General features: G+C 36.9%; 1 protein-coding gene across 1 annotated transcript in view; it reads left to right on the top strand.

The window, feature by feature from the left end:
- TTC27 (tetratricopeptide repeat domain 27) overlaps window positions 1-23892 on the top strand; it is a gene marked incomplete at its 5' end in the record, with an annotated part of 112637 nt that overhangs the window by 40554 nt on the left and 48191 nt on the right. Inside the window, one exon of the mRNA XM_084262410.1 lies at window positions 17457-17570. Within this exon, the coding sequence (XP_084118536.1) occupies window positions 17457-17570 (114 nt within the window). The remainder of the gene's footprint in view (window positions 1-17456; window positions 17571-23892) is intronic.

Here is a 23892-nt window from a genome sequence, read left to right on the forward strand (position 1 = left end):
AAAAGCCTGAATAATTTCCCAGGAATGTCAGTATCTAAACACTTGCTGCTAATTTACTGCACGTATGCTTTCTGGCCCATCACATGTTACTGGGAAATCAGACTGAATAAAGCAAAAGAGAAGCTGCCTCTTTCTGCTGGAGTATCATGTGCAAAGACTCAACTACATTTCTTGGAAGCTTATTCAGAAAGGGTCTGGTATTTGTGTTTTCAACCTATTGTGGATAGGAAGTTTAACCTAGTGTTGTCAGTTACTTTTGCTGCTGTTGTTTGCATTTAGCTGTTAGGGGTAAAGGAACTGGGTGCTGTAGTACATATGTTGCAGGGCAGGGGGGAGGCTTGCATTCCATTCCAAAACTGGGATTAAGTAACAGCCTGTTTGAAGTTGGTTTATTTTACAGAATATCAGATTTCAACATAATTGATACTTTTATCCCTTTCAACTTTGTTGTTCTCTGTGTTCTCCATTCTTCCCTGAGTCCATGGGATTGACAGCTCTGCCTGTATAATATTTTACAGAAGATGTTTCCTGATTTCTTGTGTGTCTTTCTGATCAGGAAGAAATTTGGGATAGCCTTTCCTCTCTGGTTTAGTCTGCTTTCTTATATAATCTGTGCAAAATACTCAAGCAATAGGTTTTAATGGTCTCATGAAACTACAGTGGAAGAGAACGTGAAAGTCATGTTTAAATATTAATAGGTTATTTGCTTGTCTAAAGGTTTTAGAAGTTAAGCAGGCAAATTTGATGACAGTTAGTAACATTTTTCCCACAGTGGCTTTTTTTTCTCCCCCTCCTCCTTCCTCTTTATCTATCAGCAGCTCACTTTTTTTTTCTAGCAACTTCTCTGACAGCCAGCTGACATGTCACAGGCTTCTCTTCCTCCTCTTTGTGTCCTTTACCAGTTACAACTTTTATAATTTACTAGAAAGCTTTCATTGCAACAAGATGACAAACTTAAACACTCTATTCAACAGAATTCTGTCTGAGGTAGCATGTGAAGGAAATATCTACTCGCTACTCTGTCTAGTACTTAACCTTTTTGATGATATTCTGATGATCAGTTCAATTCATATATTATCAGTACTAGCAGTTGCTTTTTTTAGTGATTTATATTCTGCTGATCTTCTTGTTTGGATGGGGAGAGGGCAGAGAAACTAAGCAAGGCATAAATCCAAGTTTTCCTTTTTAAAAAATAAACTTACATTTTTATTCTTTTACCATATGTGAGGAACAATTATTCTTAAAGTTTATATAGCTGTCCTGTCTAGTTTTAGTCTTGTCCCTTCATTTTTTGGGTTTTTTCCTAACCCAGCATGGTAAATATTACTCAAATCTTGCTTGTTTCTGTAGCATCTGAAAAAATGAAGGTTGTTGAATTGTTGTTTGCCACTGAATTTTATTTTCTGTCTTCCTATCATATCTGTAGTTTGGACTGGAAGTAGAACATTTCTCATCAGCGCTTCAGACATTTGTTGTGGTCTATATTAAAAATGAAATTTTGAAAAAGTAACAGATTTTTTTTTTTTTACTTATTACACAATTTAGGATGGGTTACAATGCCATAGTCCTTGGTTGCAGTCATGAAGTATGTATTTTTTGTGTGTCCTGTTGTGTGTTGTCGTTCCCCCCAGATGTCTGATGTGTGCAAATCTGATACTCTTGGATTCATTTATCATCACTAAAATGTCGCAGTTTAGTTCTGGAGGTGTTTTGTAAAGAAAAACAGGTGCAGTTAATTCTAGCTATTCTTCTATTATAGCTGCTTTGGGAAAAATACAAGATGAACTCACTAAGAAATAAATTTATCTTACCTTGCGTCTACATTAATTTGTTTTCCAATGCCCCCAAAACGTGATTTTTTTAAATTCTTGCCCACCCCCACTTCCCCTTTGGGAAGACCCTTTGGTTTTTTTAATCCTGAAGTTTTAGGTGGCCAAGCTACTGGAGTGGATTTCTAACTGATATTTCCTTCTGGGGATTTATGGATGATCAATTTAAGATTTTTGTGGGAAAAATTATGTTTAATAAAGTTCCAAGTCCGTGGGCTCTTGAAAGGAGATTTAAAGGAGGGGGATACTTTTTTTTGGTAAAGCTTCCTAAACAAATGCTTATAGCTTAGATTCAGCAAAATATCCATTTACATGTTTAGTGGTCCTCATCTGGGTAAACCCTGTTCTGTTCAGCAGTACCCTTGGAGGTGTGTTTTGTACAGTGTGCTGCCTCTGTATAAGTAGTTAGCTGGCTTTGGTATGCTGTGGAAAAGCATGGTGCCATCTGTGTTAAGCAGCTCTGGCTCTGGGATTTCTACAGTATTTCCTGTCTTTTATTAAAAGCAACAAGTGTGAAGTGGAATTTTCAAGTGCTGTTGACCAGAAATTAAGTTGTTAAGATTAAATTAATTTGTGAAACATTTAATTCCATCATCTGCAATAAAGGTTACATGCACATTTATTTTATTTGTATTTACAGGATGCTTGAATTACAGTACTGATCATATACACTGAACAGTATGTCATGACTGAAGGGGGGAGGGAAGGAGCATGTATCTTTGCCAGCAGACCCCATCACTCAGCTGCTTTTTTTTCCTTCCACAAATATATTTTTACTGAGCTAACTTACATACTGATAAACTGAGTGCCGTTTTAAATAATGATTTGTAGCATCAAGAAAATTTACCCTCTTGAAAACTAATTTCCAGTTGTGCAAATATGTGGGTAGGAAAGGGTCGTATTCTGTTTGTGAAGGTTAGCTCACTGCATCAGGAAATATAAACAATGCCAGCTCATTTAGTGGACTGTTCATGCAATGTATGTCATAAATGAATCATGATTACTGTGAGAAAATTCAGACTTTTTTTCCATGTATAATTTATATGCTTAGCATATATGATAATATGGTATGGCATAAACACTTTTGATATGTTTGGATTGGCTGCATTAATCATGCCAAGCAATGCTGCTAGTTATGAAGACTATTCAAATAAAAGCCAGTAAAACACTTAAAAGCATCACGGTCTATTTGTTTCAATTTGCAAAAATGTTTTAAAATATTTAAGCTATTTAATGTTTTTCTATCTATGAAGCTGAGATTTGAGGCCTTTTCTGAACTGAAATAAAAATCATGACACTAGATATTAGTTGGTGATTTAGATGTATTTAAGGGGGGGTTTTTTAATCTTAACTTTAAGCATGTCTTGCATTTGTATTTGCATTCCTCCAAATGAGTACCATACCTGGTTTGGTTTGATTTTTATCATTGACTAACACTGGGTATACTTTCTTTGCTTTTCAGTTTAATATATGTTGCTGGAACCGTTTTGGTTTTAGAATAAAAGAAGGAAGAAAATATGTTTAGAAAATTGTTCTTTTATTTTGAACACCTTTCATGGTTTTAAGCTGTTTAATAGCTTAATAGTAAGATTCAGAAAGCAAGCAGGTCACTTAGTTGCTGAAATAAGACCATATTTCTCACCTTAACACTTAAGGTGTAAGAACTGCACCATATTATTTGTCTGTATGTTCTGCATCTTTCCCTTATCTAGTAGGCAAAATTTATGTGTCTGTTGAAGCTCTTAACCGACATGGGGAAATGCAAAGCTTGGAGCTGCATAACTAAAAAGATTGCCTCTTTTGTTTAAGGAAAACATCTTTTATCATCTTCAGACTAGATAAGGAAGAAATCTTTTTAATGCAGAGGGTGGTGAGACTGGGACAGGTATCCCAGAGATGTGGTAGATGCCCCATCCCTGGTAACTTTCAAGGCCGGGTTGAATGAGGCTTTGAGCAACCTGATCTAGTTGAAGATGTCCCTGCTTATGGCATGGGGGCTGGACCAGGTGACCTTTAAAGGTCCCTTCCGACCTAAACCCTTTCCAACTACTCTATGATTCCTCATCCAATTTTTGCAGTTATTTTAATAACTGCTGTTGTTTATAAGATGATACAACTGAATGGGTGCTAGACTGTTTTGTTTTAATCTTAATTCATTACAGCTCATGCTCTTAACATCTTTCAAGTCTAAGCACATCCCAGACATTGCCTTTGGTATGTAGTAAATATATACAGAGTATAGCTTCTCTCTACTCAGCTCTGTCATATTTAGGAACATTTTTCCCACCAAGACAGGATTTTCTTTCATGCTCCCCAGTAGTGTCTCACTCATTTTTTTAAGTATTAGTCACTTGTGCCTGTGTCAGCATCCCTTTTTGTTTGTTCATCCATGCCATATTCCCTTTAGCCCTTCTTTGTCAGCTCTCGCCTCCTGTGTTTATCTGACTTCACTCTTGCTTTCATCCTCCCTAATTCCTTTCTTTCTCACATACTTCTGACTATTTTTATTCCTTTCCTTCCTCGCTGCTTAAAGAGTTGGTCTTCTCTCAGGACCATTGTGGCTTCAGGCTCTGAAAGTAAGGTGGCTGCTCTGTTTCCCTCCTGGAAACTGAACATTTGCAAGTAGGACCTCCTTGATCCCAATTGCAACAGTAGCTCTTTAAAGAGACAGAATACCTCTACTGGTGAAGTCAGAAGAAAACAGAAATCAAATATTTTTCAATGGACACTGAGATTTGTTAATATGCTCTTTCCTGGGAAACTGCTGAAACCATCCTAGAACTCTCACTGAAATTGCCATCTCTGGACCCTACCCACATAGCCCACCAAATAGTAATTGAAGCAGGCCTCTTGCCTTCAACACATTACACTTACTTGTGAGCACCCAGTATTGCAGTATGTAGATGGGTGAATAATAGAGACTGTGGTAGGCATAATTCCTGTAGTGGATGCTGGCATTCAAAACAGTGGAAACCCAGATATGACACCTTCCCTGTAGAGTCCCGTCTGGCATTGTGTGGATTTTCCTCTGCCATGTCTCACCGCTATTCTACAGGCAGCTGTTCTTAACTGACTGAAGGTTGTGAAGATGTTTTAAAGAAATGCTATACTTTGTTCTAACATGGCTTAATATTAAAGCCAATGGCAGCCTTACTATAAATCACTGTTTTAGGCCTGTAATTCTTCCTGAATGTTTTAGGCTGTTCCTGTTGCAGAAAAAAATGTGACAGCTGATTTTGACTAGTTAACATCATTACAGGATGGGTTCACAAACGTCGTTTTTACAACGTAAAAACTGTATGCAATTGTTAAAGTATTCTTCTTGTGACAGCTTTGAAATTCTGGAAACAAGTTTGTTCTTTTCAAAAAGATAATTTCATACCTTTTACTGAGGACACAAAGGATGTGCTCCAAATCTGAGAACCAGTATTTGTGCTACCCTACATTCATTTCCTGCAGAAGTATTCTGAAGATAATTATTGTAAATGGTTATTTATCCTGAAGTTATTGCAAAAGTAAAGATAAAAGCCCTCAAACAACATGTACCATTGTATATATAGCCCTTAAACTGTCTTTCAAATATGATCTCTAGCCATTTTCAAACCAAATTCACTGGTTTACTACCTGTGTGGGGAGCATTTTCTTCAAAGTGCTTTTCAGTTTTTCAGGATATTATCAAAAGAGCACATGGTGTGTTCAGAACCTGGGGCGCAGCAGTCAAAATCAGACATTCATGTTGTTTAGTACCTTGGGAAAACTTTATCATTGATATCAAAGAGTTAAAGTCTAGTCTTTTGGATCCAAAAACGGGATTTATTGGCAATGAGATTGGGCCTTAGGAATAAATGCAGTACTGCGATGTGGTGTGGAAGTCTGTACTTACGCTGTTTCAGGAGTAAGTCCAAACCACAGACATGAAGAAGACAATGCTAGTACAGTCAAATCTGGCTGAAGCTGTTTTCCATGTAACACAGAATAAGTGATATGTTTGGCGCAACAGAGTGCGTGTCAGTCATATGGCTGGACTCCACTAGAAGTGAAAATAGGAGCCATATCTTATGTGGTTCAACATTTTGCTACTCATCAAAAGCAGATTCCTTTAAATAAAACACTATCTTCTTTCTTCCTGACATTTCCTTTTCTTCTCTAGCTTCTTCCTTCTAAAAAAAACCTCCAAGGAAAGCTTGCTTCTGAACTTAAATAGTTTCTCAAAAAGGAAAAAACAAGCCTAAATACAACCCAAAAACTAGCTTAAGCAAATCTTGGTTTTAACTGTTACAAGGGGATAAAATACGTATATCACTTAGCTTAGTGCTCTGTGATGAAAGTCTTAGAAACTTGCAAAATCTCAGCCCATCAACGCCTGTTGATGTGGAAGAAAGTTGAAATAATTTTGGACATCCAGGATAGATCTGCTGTGTGGATGGATTAGAACTAAACAAATAATTTGACACTCAGATAATACCTTTGTGCTGCTATTAGGAAGTAGAATATCCTGAGGGGGAAAAAAACATTACAAATTTTTGTTTTCCTAGTAGAACCTGTTGTTGACTTTTCCAGTGTGTCTAAAATTTAGACTTTCAATTGTGGTTTTTGTTCATTCTGTACGTCTCTGAAAGTTATGTTCCTTGTATGCATGCAAGCTAAATAAGACAGCGTTATGCAGAATCAAAAGATCATGTTTATAGCTCACTAGAAGTATCTTACTACTTTTTTAGGCTTTTTTTGTTTTGTTTTGTTCTATGCAAGCTATTGTGAGCTTGCTTTCAGTGTTTTTGTCACATTTAAAACTGTACAAAGCTTTCTTTGAGTTTTTTGTTTCCAACTAAAATTCTTCAGTAAGCTTAAATCTCTCGACTCCTTTCATGTATCATTTTCTGTGGAGCACATGAAACCTACCTTGAAAGGGAATTATTTCTCTAGTGCTCATTTTCTTTAACCTTTTTCTCTGTGAAATGTGTAATGTAGGGGACACTGGGCTGGCATTTTAAATTTATCTGCAGTTACATTCCCAACTAGCTGGAAAGACAATCATTATGTGCTTGTGTTTCTTCTATCTCTAACTGAAGATCAGATTCCTGTATAGCTGTGTCCACATCAAATGGCCCCGTTTAATTTCAGTTTCTTATTACAGACAATATTTGCGTGTTTCTGAGTTGCAGGGTTATGGAGTGAGACAGGAGATTTTCCAAGGAAAACCATAGAAACATCCAACTTTTAAAAAAGCTCAGGAAATTGTTGATGTGTATTCAGAAGACATAAAGACTATACCAGAAAGAAGAAGAAACAGATATGGACTAAGCTTTGGACACAACCATTGTTCTAACAAGTGCTTAACCATTTCTCTGTATGCTACTGAAACGTACTTGGGGAGAGGGAGAGTGAGTTGATGGGTGTTCTTTCTGCATGTGAGGAAGTGTTACATGGAAGCTGAAGGAGGGAAAAAGACAGAAAAATGCAGCCTTTTACAAAACAGTGTAGTTATGCCTGTTAGTAAAAGCAGCAGATGTACACCTTTCATATGTCTTTTCATTCCCTGTCCTTCAAAAATAAAATTAAGTTCCTGTAGAGGAGAGCTGGCCTAGGGATGACTTCAGGTTTCAGATGAGACAATCATGGAGAATGGAAAGAGAAGTTGGATGTTTTCCTGACTAGTGATACTTAAAAGAACCAAGTCTAGAGGTAAGGCAGTCTCATTTTACCTGCATGCTGCCTGCGTTGCCATTGTGAGAGAGAGCAAGATGAACAAACAGGCTGTGAAGTATGAGGATATTTTCTTTTGGAAAATACGTTGTCCCCATCAGGACATCTAGCTGTATTGTCATCAGAGTATGCAGAGTCTGAGTATTGACTGAACACAGGAAAAGGATGCTGGTGAATATGGAGTAATGTTACTCTGTTACTGAGAAGCAGCTGTGTTAGGCTGCTTTTTTTTTTTTTTTTTTTTCAAAGAAAGAATAGCATCTTTTAAGGGTAGGTTGAAGAGAAAGCTGAAGAAAGATACTGAAATGTCTTGCTTTCTAATGAGGGGAGTAACAGCACTTTTGAGCAGATAATAGATTATAGTCTTGGCAGTGTTTTGGCAGAGTTGAACTTTTGGAAATACAGATATATTTCTTTTCAAAAAAAATCACTCCTGATTCTTTTTGCAGTATTCCTTTCAGTGAGAAGAGGCAACGTTCTTGTAATGCAAGTTACTCTTGACTTTCTTTAGCTGGCTGGCCATCTACAGGAATGTCTTCAGGGGAAATTAAGAAGAGTTGTACACAATGGAGTGGCTTGTTCTTTTTAAAGAGGCAGTTCACTTTAGTAATGGGACTGCTGATTCATATTGCTTTACATCCATTGCTAGCATACCAACTAGAATGATACTGAAAATTATTAAGTCTCTGCAAACAGTTACACGTTGCTTGATTTGGTGCTTGCCTTGAGTTAAAGTATAGCAGGATGCAAAGTAGAGCTTAGGTTTTTTCACCTTAAAATCTGTGGTCTATAAAGTCTGGTTTAGACCATATCTTTTCCCCCATGACGAACTCAAGGGAACCAAATGAGATTTAAGACTGGAAGAAACAATAAAATTATTAAGAACATGGCTAGAGGATTCATTGGCAATAAGCATCTCATTTGGGCATCTGACTGGTATGCGTAAGCCACGAACCTAGTTTCCTTCACAGAGCCAACAGAGAGTAAGATGATGGTTCAAAATGGTGTTTTTAGGCAACTTTCCTGTTATTGTTGCCTGTGTAAAAAGACCCAAGGGGACCAACTTCCAAGCCTTCCTGCCAGATTTTTTATTTCTTCAAGTCTTAGATACTACAGAAATGGCACAAAAGCCAGGACAATTTCCAAGCTTGACCAAGCATAGATAATTGTCCACAAGTTGTTCTTTGCAAGCTAGGTATCAGAAGGAGTAAGAATTACTGCTTAAATCCAGTGCCATGGAGGGGAAATATATTTAGAGTGATAAGCTGGATGGAATATGAGGATTCCTTTGGGTGGATATTATTAAGAGCTACCAGACACTGAGTAGGGTAAAAAAAGCTGTGGGAAATAAAGGGAAATGACATTAGCCTTCTTGTAGGCGCTACTGGAATATTTTGTAAGTCTTGTGAGAAGAAAATTTATTCCAGTCTTCCCTTCTAACTTTTGAATTGATAAGCCAGCTACTGAGTAACTCTTTAGAATGTATTTAATGTACCTTGAGATGTGATAAATTCAAGAGAGTCAGGGTCTTGCAAACTAAGATTAAGTGAGATACTTAGGAACTTTAAATTTCATATAGGTATGTGCAGCATAATTGCTGCTGTATTGAGTCTAACATTCACTTCTAAATCAGTGTAGTATAGTCTAAATAATTAACTCTTCAACTAAAAGGTTTTTAACATCTTTGCATACATTTTTGCCTTATAAACTGTGGACAGACAAAAAGGAAACTTGTAGCAACACTTCATAGCTGCAAATGGGGGGAAAAGGAACTGTCCATTGTGTATGGTGTTATTTATATTTAATTCTAAAACTCTCAGAGTTACTATTTTATTTCATATGCATTCAGTTATCCAAGACTGAAGTTCTATATGTGAAAGAATCTCATTCAAACACATTGAAGTATTAAAAAAAATGCAGAAACATCAGATAGTGTCATCGTGCTTTAGCAGTCAAATTCAACAAAAGGTACTTTGTATTTACAATGATGTAATGTTACAACTTGAGTGCCAAGGCTACCAGACAAGACTAGACAGAGCGAATTTTAAAAATACCATTCTAATTAAATTAGCCCCTTGATGCGGATCCCTGGTCGTGTTTTGGCCTTGCTCTTGACTTTTTAACACCGAGAGATATTTGTAAGGGCTGCGTCGAAGAGCTCTAAGCCCAGCTCTGCTCGTGATCAGCTAACACCTGTTGTGGTGAAAAGCTATTTTAGTTGTACAGTCCCAGGATTAGTTTTGTGGACCAAAATAAACCCTTGTCATACAGTTAAGTGAATAGCGTTAGATTTTGGAAAAAAACCCACACTGAATGTGTGGTCTAAGCCTACTGAAATACATATGGAATATTAAAGCAGTACCGGAAAGTGGCACTGGGCATGTGCTGATGTTTCAGCCAGTGCAAGAAAGTAAATATTTTCCTCTGTCACTTCAATACTTTCAGGGTTTCTACCTCTCTCTCTGGTTTACCTGACAGGCACAATTATTTTTAAAAAGAGGGTAGCATTTAAATCATAATAATTTGAAGAGATCTTAAAAAAAAAAACCACAAGTGATCAAATGAACTGTGTCTGTTCAGCCTTGAGAAAAGAAGGCTGAGGGGATCTTATTAATGTTTATAAATATCTCAAGTGTGGGACACAGAGGGAAATGGCCAGCCTGTTTTCAATGGTCTGTGGAGACAGGACAAGGGGCAATGGCTGCAAGAACTTTTACACAGTGAGGGTGACAGAGCCCTGGGACAGGCTGCCCAGGGACGTGGTGGAGTCTCCTTCTCTGGAGATATTCAAGACCCGTCTGGATGCCTATCTGTGCAATACAAGCTAGGGAGCTGCTTTGGCAGGGGGGTTGGACCCGATGATCTCTCGAGGTCCCTTCCAACCCCTATGATTCTGTGATCTTGATGTAACAACTTGTTAAAATGAACAAGAGAGTTAATAGAAGAAAATGTGGATATTCTGGTAATGCATGTCATATAGGCTCAAGCATTGATTAAGTTTTTGTTTCCTTGTTACAGTGTAAAGGTCTTGGCTTAATAGTCTAAAGGTATGTAGAATTTATATTAGGTACTATTAGGCAGGAAAATATTTAAGACCTTACCAAGTAATATCACATTTTCCCCATGCAACACTGAAAAAGAAATACTAATATAGGACTTTGAATAATGCCTGAAATATAATTAATTCCAAGTGTATAATACAAGTTGTGGTGTTTGCAAAGTGAATGTAAATTATCCTTGTCTTGATAGTTTTGCCCTAATATCGTTTGATGAGTTAGTGGTTTGTAACTCCAAAGACTTTGCATATTGTTGGGTTGGTTGGGTTTTTTTTTTAAAGAAAATAATAGTTGTCAAAGCCATATAGAAAAAGATGTGGTCAGTTGATAGCTGACTGCTTAATAGGAAAAAAAGCAATTTTGAAAGCAGTTTCTTTTGTGTTGATGTATACACACTTCTAATTTGCAGGATAAGTTGCTAATATTTTGATTTTTCCAGTCCAAATCACCCTTAGAGTGACCTTAAGTGTAGGATAGATTTCAGTGTTTGTTGCAAGTGTGAAATTAAACAGATACATCCAGCCATACATAGGATAGGCTTTGGTCATTGTTAAAACATATCAATGGGGCCTTGTTTGATCCCTGAGTAATTCTTTTGACCTTGTGGAGTAGAGGTGTATGTGGAGTAGAATACATGCTAATGTATTCTCTCTGTTTAGATCTTTAAAATGTTTAGATCTTTAAATTATTTTTTTTAATTACAAAGAAGGAAGAGTAATCTACTAAATCTGTTGGCTAGTCCATGCTAGGACCTAGATTTACTGGATAAATTGCAGAATTGCAGAATATCTTTTCTTCTCTACCTGTACCTGCTAACCACTAAGTGTATCCACTGTCGTAAGATTTACAGAAACCTTCCATTTTCCAGGTTAGAAAATACCGTTTGCCTTGTTTGTGTCCCTTACCTTGTTTGTGTTGCTCTCTAAGGACATAATTACACCAAATAGGTTTAGAATATGTCAAACTGTAACAAGAATCGTCTGGAGTGAAATCCTAATGTAATTTTTTTTTTCTTCTTGGGCCTTAACAAATGTGAAGGTGTTTATAGCTATTAAAATGTGACAGGAGAATACACAGCCTTACATTCCTTAACTGCTTGTGGCAAAAGCAATCCTAATATTTCTAGAGATTAACAGTTTATTTATGTGAAGGTTTGCTGTCTTGTATAGATGCCCCCAATTTGTTTTTTCAGATTAGTAGGTCTTATCCAACTGCTGACACGTGCAATCAAATAAGAAATATTTCTTGTGCATAATATTTAGGATGGTGAGGAATTTATTGGTGCTTAAGTTACCTCCCTGACAAAGGGTGTAAATTCCAAAATTATTATTTGGGATCATTGTCTGCAGTTGCAGACTTATAGAAGCTACAGTGAGAAGATGGTTTGAAATCATTTGCTTTGGTATCCAAATAATTTGTTTGCAAGTAAACCACTGTTGTTTGTTCCCAGCTATCATGTACTCATGATGTTTCATGTAAAATTGTACTGCAGAATCCTTTAGTATTGCTTCTCACATAGAAGCAGTGAAATCAGTAGGCTTTAATTTAGCATACTGTGTTTTGTTACCACCCTTTTGAATTTACTGTCCAGGAGGAATTTTTATATTTTGTCAGGTTATGTTTCAGTTTTGAACCTAAAGTCAAATCATCATACATTAAGGTGATACACTGAGAAATAAAAAGCATTCCATATTTTTAATATACACACACACAGAGTTATATATAGTATAGGAATGGGAGGGCTTTCCATCTGAATTTTAGATTATTCAATTTCAATAAACTGATGGATTAGTTTAGAGACCAGGGAAATTCCTTGTTAGTATGAAACATCATAACCTCTCCACAATGATAGTGTTTAATCTTCATCTAGGATGAATTAGATAGGGACTTAGGTGCATGTTTTAGTTTAAGGGTTCAATTTTAACACAATTATATAACAATATGGAGATTTGCATACAGTAAGTGTGTATAGAATACAGAACAATACAAATGATATGTAATGATGAGAAGTTTTGTGCATAATACCGTGATGGAAAATAAAAAGATAAAATCTTGGTGTAGAATTAAACTGAGGAAAATGGTGGATCAAAGGCACAATCTATTTATTCCAATCATTATTCAATGCTGCACTTTTCTTTTTATTGGCAATTTCATCTGTTAGAATACAGGGCCTGTGTAATGTGCTTAGTTATGAAATGCAAACTTTAAATATTGACAGAAGGAGATAGCAGTTCTTTTAGGTGGTTGCTAAACAACTTTTTTTGCATTAAAATAGTCACCAAAACAGCAACACTGTGTTAAATATAATCCTTTGATATATATATTTAAATCAGCTTCAAAATCAAGTACTTCTTGTTCAGTTAAATATGTAGCTTACCTCTTCCCTGTTTAGAAGACAGTAATGTATTTTAGTTGTGTATTTATTATATTTTGATGTTTTGTGTAGGTACATAGTTATTGTGGATTCCTCTTAATTTCTGGGCACCAAAGGAATTAGTAAACTAAACAAGTGGCATTTGGACATTTTTTAAAATAAAAATTTTCTTTAGTTACACAGAAATTTAAGTGTCAGATTATTTGCATTAGACTGTGGAAAACAAAATCAAATTCTCCCTAATATTGTACAAATCTTCTCTTGTTTCTTAGAATTAAATTCCCTAGAACTTATGTCAAAGAAAACTTTGCTATATGCTTAGAGATAAATTAAGCACTGTAAGTTACCTTTCAGTGCTAATGTCCTTCACCTGACCTTAGCAGATACCTCTCCAAAGCAAGTGAAAGAAGCAAGAATTTTCCCTGTTTGTGGCTTAGTCATATACCTCTGTCTGGGTTTTTTTAATGTGCTCACCTGACTACTGTGCATAACAGAGGATGTTGAAAGGAAGCCATGGTATTTTCTCTTTTTGCAGGGAAGCACAGAATGAGTTACAAGGTTGTTGTTCTGCCATTGGTTATATTAAAGAAATAAGGGGGGCTTTGTTCAGGATCTACTATCTGCATGACTCCATGAAAATCATCATGTAACTATACACTTGGCTATATGAAGCAAGATTAAGGATCAGTAGACATGAATTAGTCCACATAAGTAATGTAGAAATTTTAATTATGTGTGGCTTCTTGGAAAAGGAAACAACGAAGCTCCTGAAATGCATTAACTGAAACTGATAGTGAAAAGAAACTATAATGGGCTTTTGATTATTTGTTTCTTAATTCTTCCCAGTTTTTTCTGTTTGTTTGTAGCTCAAAATATGTTAGCAAATGCCTGAGTAAATCTAAACTAAAGGTCATTTCTTTAGAGGGGATGATAGAGAAACAGCAGTTCTGAGTGCCTCGTGCCTGTGCCTTCAAGTGAGTCACTTCACAACATCCCAGCGATTTGGGCAGTAAGCAGAATATTTTTGGTTCAGTGATAGTTCTAACCCCAACCAAAGTCAACCCCAAATAAGGGCTGATAAGTAAGACTGTATCTGTTAGCAGGATGAGGTGCTTAGAGATATGGATTAGTAGGGGACAGATATGCTTGGATTTAATGATCTTTGAGGTCTTTTCCAACCTTGTCATTCTGGGTTATCAGTTGGACATCTTATGGTATTGTGTACCGCTTCTCTGTGTCCCACTTTTCCAGGGTTTTTTGGTTAACTTTTCTGGTTTCTGTTAACTATTCTGTTATCTTGAACATATTACATTCCTGATTTTGATCTGCAGGCTGCTTGTTCTGTGTAGTTTCCTACCAAACATTCTAAATTCATGAATGATATATTAAATAATAATACGCCAATACATTTCTATTTATAGGTATACGTGAAATACCTATGGCACAGGCTTCCTTTAAGATTCTGGCTAGCTTGTTTCAAGTTCTGTATAGACATTGCAAATTGTGCAACCATTCTTTCTCTGTTTCACTAACAGAAAGTTACTGCATCACACCTAGGTTAAATCTGAATAATGATGAGGCTGAATCATTCGTTAATGGTACCCGAGGATTAGCCTGGGTTTGGCAGAACTCGTGGCTGGGTTTGATTTGGGTGTCATTAGAAATATGTACCTGCCTCACAATTCAGGTATTACTTGCTCTTTTCTTTTACATAGTATTGGGGATACTGTAATAGTATTGTACAAAAATGGACTACTTTGTTATTAAGACTTGGAGTATTGTGTTGCTTGATTCCACTGTCATAGAAGGATGATATATTGAATGAAATATTCTGATTTGTGTAGTATTTTGGTAATCTTCTTATTACACTTGGATATGACAGGAGAGGGTTCTTGTTTGTAGGAAAAAATGTGGGGAAGAGTTGGAGAAATGAGTTTTCCCATGTCAAAACATTCCCTGTAGTGCAGAAGATGTTGCATAACCTTGATTTCTTTCCTTTCTTCTCACCTCATCTAATTTTCCTGGTTTTCTTTACTTGATGTAGGAACAAAGATGACTCGTGAAGATTCTTGACTGTGTTTTTGTTTTAGCATTATTTTGTTAATTTTCTTAGCTGCCTTTGCTACAGTAACTTTCAAATGTGCTAACAAAACTTGCATAATCTTGATTAGGGTTTTATAGCATTTTATTTTAATCTGTTTAATTTCATTACTAGAGTCTAGATTTAGCTTCAGGTGAAAATAAAAGGCCTTGGGACTTACAGGAAAATATTTATTATTTGGAATATGTGGAAATGATCTGTAGAAAATTAAAGCTTGCTTAATAGTTATGGAGCCATGTTCTGAAATGATACTTTACAGCCCTTGAGTATAAACACTTGCATCCTTTGCAGATGTATTCTTTTGTACCTGTGGTGCTTTAAACACTACCATTTGGTAGTGAAAAGGTGAGTGAGTGAGTTCCAGCACAGGACTGAGCTCAGGGCAAGTATAAAATTGGAGGTGTGTATATACAGAGGCAGAGGAGAGGCTTTCCTGAGCTGCTGGTTCTCTTGCAGATCTAGAAAGTGAGGGCACAGAGGCTTGGTGCTATGCCCTGCTTGTGCCAGTTGCCAAGGGTGGGTAAGTACTCTGCTGCTGGACCAGGGCTGCGAATGGACCTGAAAATATCCATAGGAACCTTATTAGTCATGTTCTTTCATTTTTTATTACTCTTTTGAGACATGTTGTGTCATTTGAAAAAGAAATACTAGTATCTACCACCATGTAAGCAGAGAAAAAATTCCTTTTAAGTAAAAAATTAAATGACAAAATACTAAAAGTAGTGTAAATGAGGGAAAGGGCCACCTTTCTTACAAAAGTTTTTAAGCTAATTAAACATTGTTCTAGTGTTTGCCCTAATAATTCTTAAGGTTTGGGGGTTTTTCTAGCAGCCACCTCGAACAGTCACTGAAGAATAAATTTGGAAACCAGGGTCTGTGAAGAATGCCTAGTTTGTGTCCTTTGGTGGAGGTTTTGTCTTAAAACTAAGGAAAAATCAGTATTAGACTGAGCATCCCATGATGAGACAGGAGAGAGATGAACTCTCAGAACTAGGATTTGGAACAGTTAACAGATGAATTGATGATAACTTTTTAAAGGGCACTTGAGAATACACAGAAAACTGAGGTTGTGTTCCCCTAATACTTCAGGTCTTCAGCACATAGAGAATGATGTGAAAGTCTTTGGGTACTTCCTAATGTAATACTGATGTAGATGTTGGGAAAGGATTAGTGCAGAGATTGTTGGTCACAGGAGGGAGGATCAGCTGATGTTGGAGTGTTTGGTGGCTGTACACACGCTCTTACTGCTTTCGTTTTTGCTTTCATTCTGCCTTCTTTCTTCCTATTATAGTTGTGCTTGGAGAGAATTTGTTTTAGCTTCTTTCTTTCTGCTTCCTTTCCTGTGAAAGCACTAGGGAAAGGAAGAACAGATTACAATATGACAAAAATTTGTCAGGCATTTCATACAAACCACCAGCAAAGTAAACATTTGTGATGCTTTGGGAGATCTTCAAGAAGAAAGAATAAAAACACTGGGACTTTTTCTCCAGTCTACAGATATCTATAGACAAATTTATTTTCTTAGAGAACCTGGATCCTATTTGTAGTGTCAGTAAAATTAGCAAGGAAGTTTTGCTGCTGTCTCCTTTTCAAAGTGAGTAACAGAAAAAGTGTATACTGTGTCTTGTCTGAAACCATCCTGAAAGGAATCCAGGCGGTCTGTACATTACTAAGGGATATCAAAAGTTCTGTTGGCTGAATATTTCCTCTTGGGCTTTCCTGAAAATCAGTGCTTGAAGACTGGCACCAAGTCCCTGGCATCAAGGCAGGGTGTTCCATGTGATGACCTACCATGGCTTTAGGAAACCTTTTTACTAGACTGTTCTATATACCCTATATGTCTACAATGCATTGGAAGACCTCACAAATTCTAAATTAATTCATATTCTTCAGACTCGTAGCAATTTCAGCCTAGTTAATGGGGAGGTGCTGTTAATCCAGGCATTGGAGCACCTTGCATATGAAGAAGGGCCAAGAGACCTGATTTTGTTCCACCTTCAGAAGTATGATCCCTGCTATCCGGTGTGCAGGTGTGAAGAAGGTTGAGCCAGGCTGTTTAGGATCCAATTCTTTATTTTCCTCTCATTCTGAGTAGCCGTTTTAGTCTGTGCAGGTTGCAGTATGCCCTGTATGGGTGCAGGTATACACAGTGCTGCAGGAACTGAGAAGGAAAAAATAGTTTTGATAGCCACCTTTTATGTTGAAAATAGTCTAAGGTAATCTGTACAGCCTTCAATTCATATGTAAGTACTACAACCACATTATTTGACTTTTCAGAGTAGGAAACATCATTCATGCACAAGAACACGGTTTAAAGTGTTACTATCTTCAGTGTCTTTTAAAATGAAATAATGAGAAAATGTTCTTCTTTTTTCTTTTTCTTCTCTCTGCAGTGCTTGCTCTCTCAGCCAAAGTTCTGGGCCATTCAGACCTCAGCCTTACTCCTTCGGACCAAGCTCGAGAGAGGAAGTACTCGCAGAATGGAACGGGCAATGAAGCAGACTCAGGTAAGACTTCTGAGCTGCTTTGTTATAAATAGGGGGTCTTTGGAAACTGGGAGCTTCTGCGGTTCCTCTCTGCAAACTATACAGGGAGATAATTTTCTAATTTTGTCTCTAAATTAGGTGCATAAACCACAAATCCTTTTACCTCTGCCAGTCTTATATGTACAAGTAATAAATGATTGCTTTCTTTCAAAAGCATGACAAGTTTGGGAAGGTTGGAATTAAAATCTGTTTGCTTACCTCTACTTTCTGGCTTGTGATCTGATTAGGTTCTATATAGAAGTTCAGGAATGTAAAGCTGCTGGTGGTGTCATATTCTTTAATAGATTTTAATCAAGCAAATCATCTGTAGAAAACACTGAAACTTGTAAATAATCTTGTAAGAAGAAGAAAACACATTTGTGAATAAAGCAGCACTTTCAATTTACTGGTTTGATATGATATTTAGTGATCAATGTTTTTATTGCACGTTGGAGGCAGTGATTAAATAATCTTGCTTCAAACAGAACAACTTTCAAATAGAAATTTTAAAATGCTGAAATGTTGAGTAATAGGATTTATTTAATAAATAAATTCAAAGGAAAGGTCTCTGTCAGTTATATAGACTATTAGTTTATGAGCCATTTGTTATCTTTATTGTCACATGTGAACAGCAGACATTTCTGTATGTCCATCAAGCAACAATTGTGCCGACTAAAACAGCCAGGAATGTGTAAGACTTACTGTTACAGTGCTGTGTAATTAGATCCTAAAAACTTGATGTTTTGTTTGAAGTCACTGTTGGTGTAGGGCCTTTGAAGGCGTGCAGCTTGGTTGTTCTGCTTTATTTTTCCTCTTGCTCAGGAGGGCGTAGAGTTGCTGTAGTGGAATTTTCTGGGATCAGCAGGAATATGTCAAGGAAGTCAGGATTCCAGGTCTGGGAGATGTAGCATCTGATGGTATTTGTGAAGCCATCTCAGGATCCTTGATGCCCTAAGCCATAAAACAGTTGGAGTCTCTACAACATTTTTGTCTAGCTTGAGTAAATCTGAGTACTGGAAATTGTTATACGATATACAATTTGACAGTGCCTTGATGGGAATCTTCATGAAGGAGTTATCATTGCAAGTACGTTTATCTGACTTCACCAAGTGCTGAAACTGCAGTCAGGTGAAGAATTTGATATTTTCTTTCATTAAGTTTTCTAGACATTTGAATATAATGGCATATTTCTGTTGATTTGATATGGTATCAAGCTCAGTTTCCAAAAATAGCTACAAGTTGTTACAAGGACTGATATGTGCTAAATTAATCAAATAACTTGAATAATTTTCCATTTAAGGTTTTCATTCCTGAGTTCCATCAGATGAGAATTTTTTCATGTTATGGTTTCTAATAGTTCTAAGAAGGAATTAGAAAACATAGGGTGAATGGTATTTTCATACATAACACAAGGTTTTTTGATGTACCACCTTTGTGGAGGTGCCGAAGAGCTTGTGAGTTCCACAGCTATTTATTAGTTGAAAAATGGCTTTTAAAAATATAGAAGGTTCATAGAAATGGCTTTTGTGGCATTTATTTGTTTGTTTTACAATACCAAGCTTACTAGCTCAGATTGCTATAGAAAGATTAAGGAAGATGGTGGGTGTAAATATCATTAGATTCCTGGACCATTGTTTAGTGTATCATTTTTTTTAAGTAACTCTAAAAGGTCTTGTAAAACAGCTTGGGTAAGTAGTGATAGCTAAATCCTGTCAGTTGCTTTAAGGTTGTCTGAAGAGTGCATGAGCCATTGTAGGCTGTAACTTACTGATGCTGGAACTCTCCTGTCCTCTACTACTGTAAGTCTCCTTCCTTTTCCCATTTCCACCCTTACCTGCTTCTATGCCAGGTCTGCAAGTTCTTCTTATCAGCCGATAAGCATCTTTTTAGATTAGAATCACTGAGTACCTTTTTAGATTAATATCACACATGTGGCTTTTCAACCTTAAAGCCAGCCAGGCTGCGTTACTGGTTTGTCAGAGAAAGCATTTTTGGCTACATTTTTGTGTGCCTGGCTATATTTGCTTAACTTATTTTAATTATTTGAAAATAATTGCAGCTCTTCAGGAAATGAGGGTATAACGGTTGAATTTAGCTGACACACTCCAAATATTAAATATATCCCTACTTTGCATTAAACAATTCCTATGAAATTATTTTATAAGTTTGGGGTGTTTTTTAATTGGAAAGTGTCAAAAGCAATAGGAATGATCATTTTTAAAATCTTCTTCCAATTACTTTAAAAATCTGAACTACAGATACTGTAGTCTTTGGAACAGGTTTTTAAATGATTGTTCTGGGTACTCTGGAACATACTTCAGCTAGTAGTTAACTGAAAGTGAGGAAAGCTTATTTTTTTTTTTTTCCTTAACTTTTTCTGGATGCTACTGGTTGTCTCTGTCCAGTTTTTACCTAAATGATATTTGGATCCAGAAAAATAATGTTAAAGATTTCTAAAGCCAGTACTTTTTTCAACTATTTTTCTAAGAAAAGGAAACAGTATTTGAGAGCTAAAACAGTTATTTTACATTCCACTAGAATATTTAATCATGAGCAGTATAGCATATATTGAAGTCCGGATCAAGGCACTGCCAACCAAAATGTGTTTCTGGATACAGTGTGATTTTTATTTATTTTTTTTAAGCTTGGGTGTTTCAGTTTTTTCCATATGGGTATAGGTGAGGGAAGGGCAAGAAAGACTAGGGTGGAAAGAAAGGCAGGAGGGGTGGGGGGAAAAGAGGAAGAAAGAGGGATAAATTTATTTGATAAATTCCTCTTCACAAAACCAGAAATCTGCCATTTCTATATCAGTTTTGCAATCTTCACCTGCCTTCTATTGTAGAATGTCATTCAGAAACTATTAATAATGGAAAAAGGGTTTGAATAAGCTGTTAAACCACAAATTACTGCTGAAAGTGCAGACAGAACTGAAGTAGTAGGGTGAGGGGAGAAAAGGGGAATTTTGAGTGGTCCAGGATTTAAGGAAAAAGAGAAAGAAAAAAAACCCAAACCACCCCTAACAAATCAAATAAAAGTTTAAAGCACACAAAGCATAGCATCCCACTATAGTTTCTTGATATATAAAATAAATTTCCATTTCAGTAGCTTTTCAAATACTTTTAAGAATGAAGCAAAATGAATTAAAATACTCTGCTTGGGCAGTGGGTAGAAGCAAGGGCATTGTTACTGCCGGATTACGCCAGCAGCAGAAGAGGTGAAGCTGACCTGTGCCTGGTACACCAGTAGCCTGCTCAGGCTTAGCCTACAGTGACTCATTACAGCTACTTTCTGCAGCTTGATCTGGGTGCTTACACTGGCTACCTCTACACCTGCAGCTTTTGTCAGCTTGTTATGTGTCCCTTTTCTGATTGTATTTTCTGCTGCTCGCCGCACCTGGTGATAGCAGATGCCTGTAAAGTGATGGCTTGGTTCCTCTAGCATGCAGTACAACATACACGGTATTTCAGAGGGTTCTCTCTTGCTTTTCTTGGCACCAAAGGAGTCTGCCTGTTAGGGGGAGAGAAATATGTCTTGAAAGGGTGTTTTTAATAAGACTTTGGGAGAGCTGGGAGTAGACTAGCAATATTACAGGCTAATCATTATGTCAAAGATTGAAAGGTCACATGAGATCTTGTTTTATATCCTTAGTCATACACAGATGTATGTGGTTGGGAATTCTGTGTCAACTGCCCTGTAATTTTCACTTAAATAATACTTCAGAGTGTCATTTTCTCCAGCAGCTAGTGTTTATCTGAATGTATGAAAAAAGGAATTATTTTTTTAATTGTTTTTACTGTAGAAACTTGCTAGTTGGTGCTCAGTTCTTTCAAAATTGAAAAGTTTATGTGAACTATGGAGAGAATAGATCTAACAGAACTGGTGTATTGAGCTTTGCAAGCCTGAATGCAACTTTGCTGCTTCCTTATTTTCATGAAGATGGTCTTTAAATGGCTATGCAAGAAAGTTATGTCATTTATCATAGTGACATGTCCTTTCTGTTTTCAAAACTAAACTGTCATCTCCTTGCCAACTTACTCTCTGTGCTTCGCTTTATTTGGCGGTTCTTCTATATCGAACAAATTCAACATTTAAGGGAAGAGTTCAAAAAGGAGATGGGGAGCAGTCTTCCTCCTAGTAGGCTGATCTGGAGAGGTTTGTGGTTAACAGATTTTTTCCTGCTGCTTTTGCTTCTCAAGTCATACATCTTTCTGATCAGGCCTCTCAAGTGCGTGGTTGGAGCAATATAGAGAGACCTTTAGTATGACCAAGGGAATGACAACAGTTGTCTGTTCAGCTGAACTGTTAGATTGCTCTACTAGGAGTTTCTATTCCTATTCTTTCACCCCCTGTTGTACTCTAAGCACATTAAATAAGACTGTAATAGTAGCTTTTAGTTTTGTGCGAAATGGGAGAGGGGAGGATGGAGGACAAAAATTAATTTCTAATAAATTTGTTTCATGTGACATTAAAAGTTTTAACAGAAAGTTACAGGGATCTGTGAGATACACTGGTGAACTGAGAGAGATTTAACTGACTTCCTTCAGGAGGGTAATAAGTGGAAGACAGACCTCTTCTATCCGGTAGAGATCCTGCAGTGATATCCCAATAGTTCTCAACTAGCATGAATTGTATTTATTGTTAGAACATATGTTCCAAAACGGGTTTAAAAAGAGGAGAAAAGCCAGGTGGTTATAAAACCTTTCCTTAAAGAGTTCACAAGGTCTCCAGAACCTTAGAAATAAACCTTATTGCTTCAGAAAGCAATCACAACCATCTCCTGGTGATAGATAGGAGTTCAGTCTCAAGACACATACACTTCCAGAACGTATTTCATTTGGCTTAAGCAGGTGACAGATTTGACAGAAGATGTCACATGACACAAGTGATTCTGGGGATATGCTGGACTCATTAGCACACTTCAAAATAAGTAGCATACATGGTGGTGCTTGGCTCCCTCTCTTTTTCTGCCACTATGCGATTATGGGTTTCATTGGGGAAAATGAAAATCAGAGATCCGGTCTGCCAGGAGTTTTTCAGGAATAACTGAAGAGTTTTTGTACCACTGGCAAAAATAGTGAATAATTTTCCAGGTAATGGTTTCTGCCTAGAAGTCTTCTTTTGCACTTCTGTATTTGCCAGTTTGGATCAGCGCTATTAGCTGGTGTGGGAAAAAGAATGAAAGCATTCTTTCTGTGCTGAAGTTTCTTTGTATTTTCTCAGCTAGAACTTTTAAAGTACAAACCTTTGTGCTCACTTGAGAATTACGTTCACTACCCGAGCTGTTCCGCTTCTAGTGTCAGTGCACTTTCTAAAAACCAGATAAAAATGCTAAGCCTGTGATATTTTTTTTCCAAATCTTTCCCATTGCATCTTACCAACAGATTCCAGGATACAACATACACTTGTTTCTGCCTTACGCTTTGCTCTGGAAGGTATCAGCATTATAAGCTCAACTTCAACAAACTAAACAATTAAAATAATTAAGTTCCACATGTAATCAGACCAGGTACAAGGCGTGGAGGACACACTGTTCCCCCATTGCTAAGTTGAATAGATGAAGCTTTACAGCTGTATGTCATCATTATCATAGCAAATCTGGAGTCAGGTATCCTGAGGTAAGCTAACAAATGATGTTCTGAAATAGCCCCAATACTGTTAGATTATTTTTTTGAGTCATATTGTCCAAAGCATATGCCAGGTACTAGTAACCAGACTCTCCCTTATCTGTCAAAGCAGCTTTCTCTTCCTCCTATGTTGTAATTAAACTCTAATTCAGCAGTGATACAGCTTTTCTTTTTTTTATTTCATTCTCCATCCTTGTCCTTACTTCCTCCTTTAGTGAAAACCAAAAAGCAAAGCTGATGCAAGAAGCCTTTGGATCTGTTTTTCAGCATTGACTCCAGTTGTGCCTCCCCCCAGAGCAAGCTGATTCGGGACCTATAAAAGCAGTGTAACCGCAACATCTTGGAACTTAATGCAGGCTTACTATTTGAAGTGTGTGCAGTTCCTCTGCAGGTTTTGCACCCTACATGAAGTGTTTTGTAACAACTGTTTGCCAAAGGCAGTATCAAAATGAGCTAACTAACAGGGGACTGGCAGCTATACAAGATGTATTTGCCCTCCTCACATAGGATTGCATGAGACATGTGTCTGCTGGTTTAGGGCAGATGTATGCAGCTGTACTGAGCTGTGACAAAAATGTCAAGTCTGATAGTTAAAGGGGAGCCTTCAATGCTGCAAGCTTACCAAAAAGGGGGATATGATGCTGTTGGAGGCCTCATTTGTTTTACCATGCAGCTTTAGG

The sequence above is a fragment of the Gallinula chloropus genome (genome assembly GCF_964237585.1).
Source record: "Gallinula chloropus genome assembly, chromosome: 3".
NCBI classification, from domain to species: Eukaryota; Metazoa; Chordata; class Aves; order Gruiformes; family Rallidae; genus Gallinula; species Gallinula chloropus.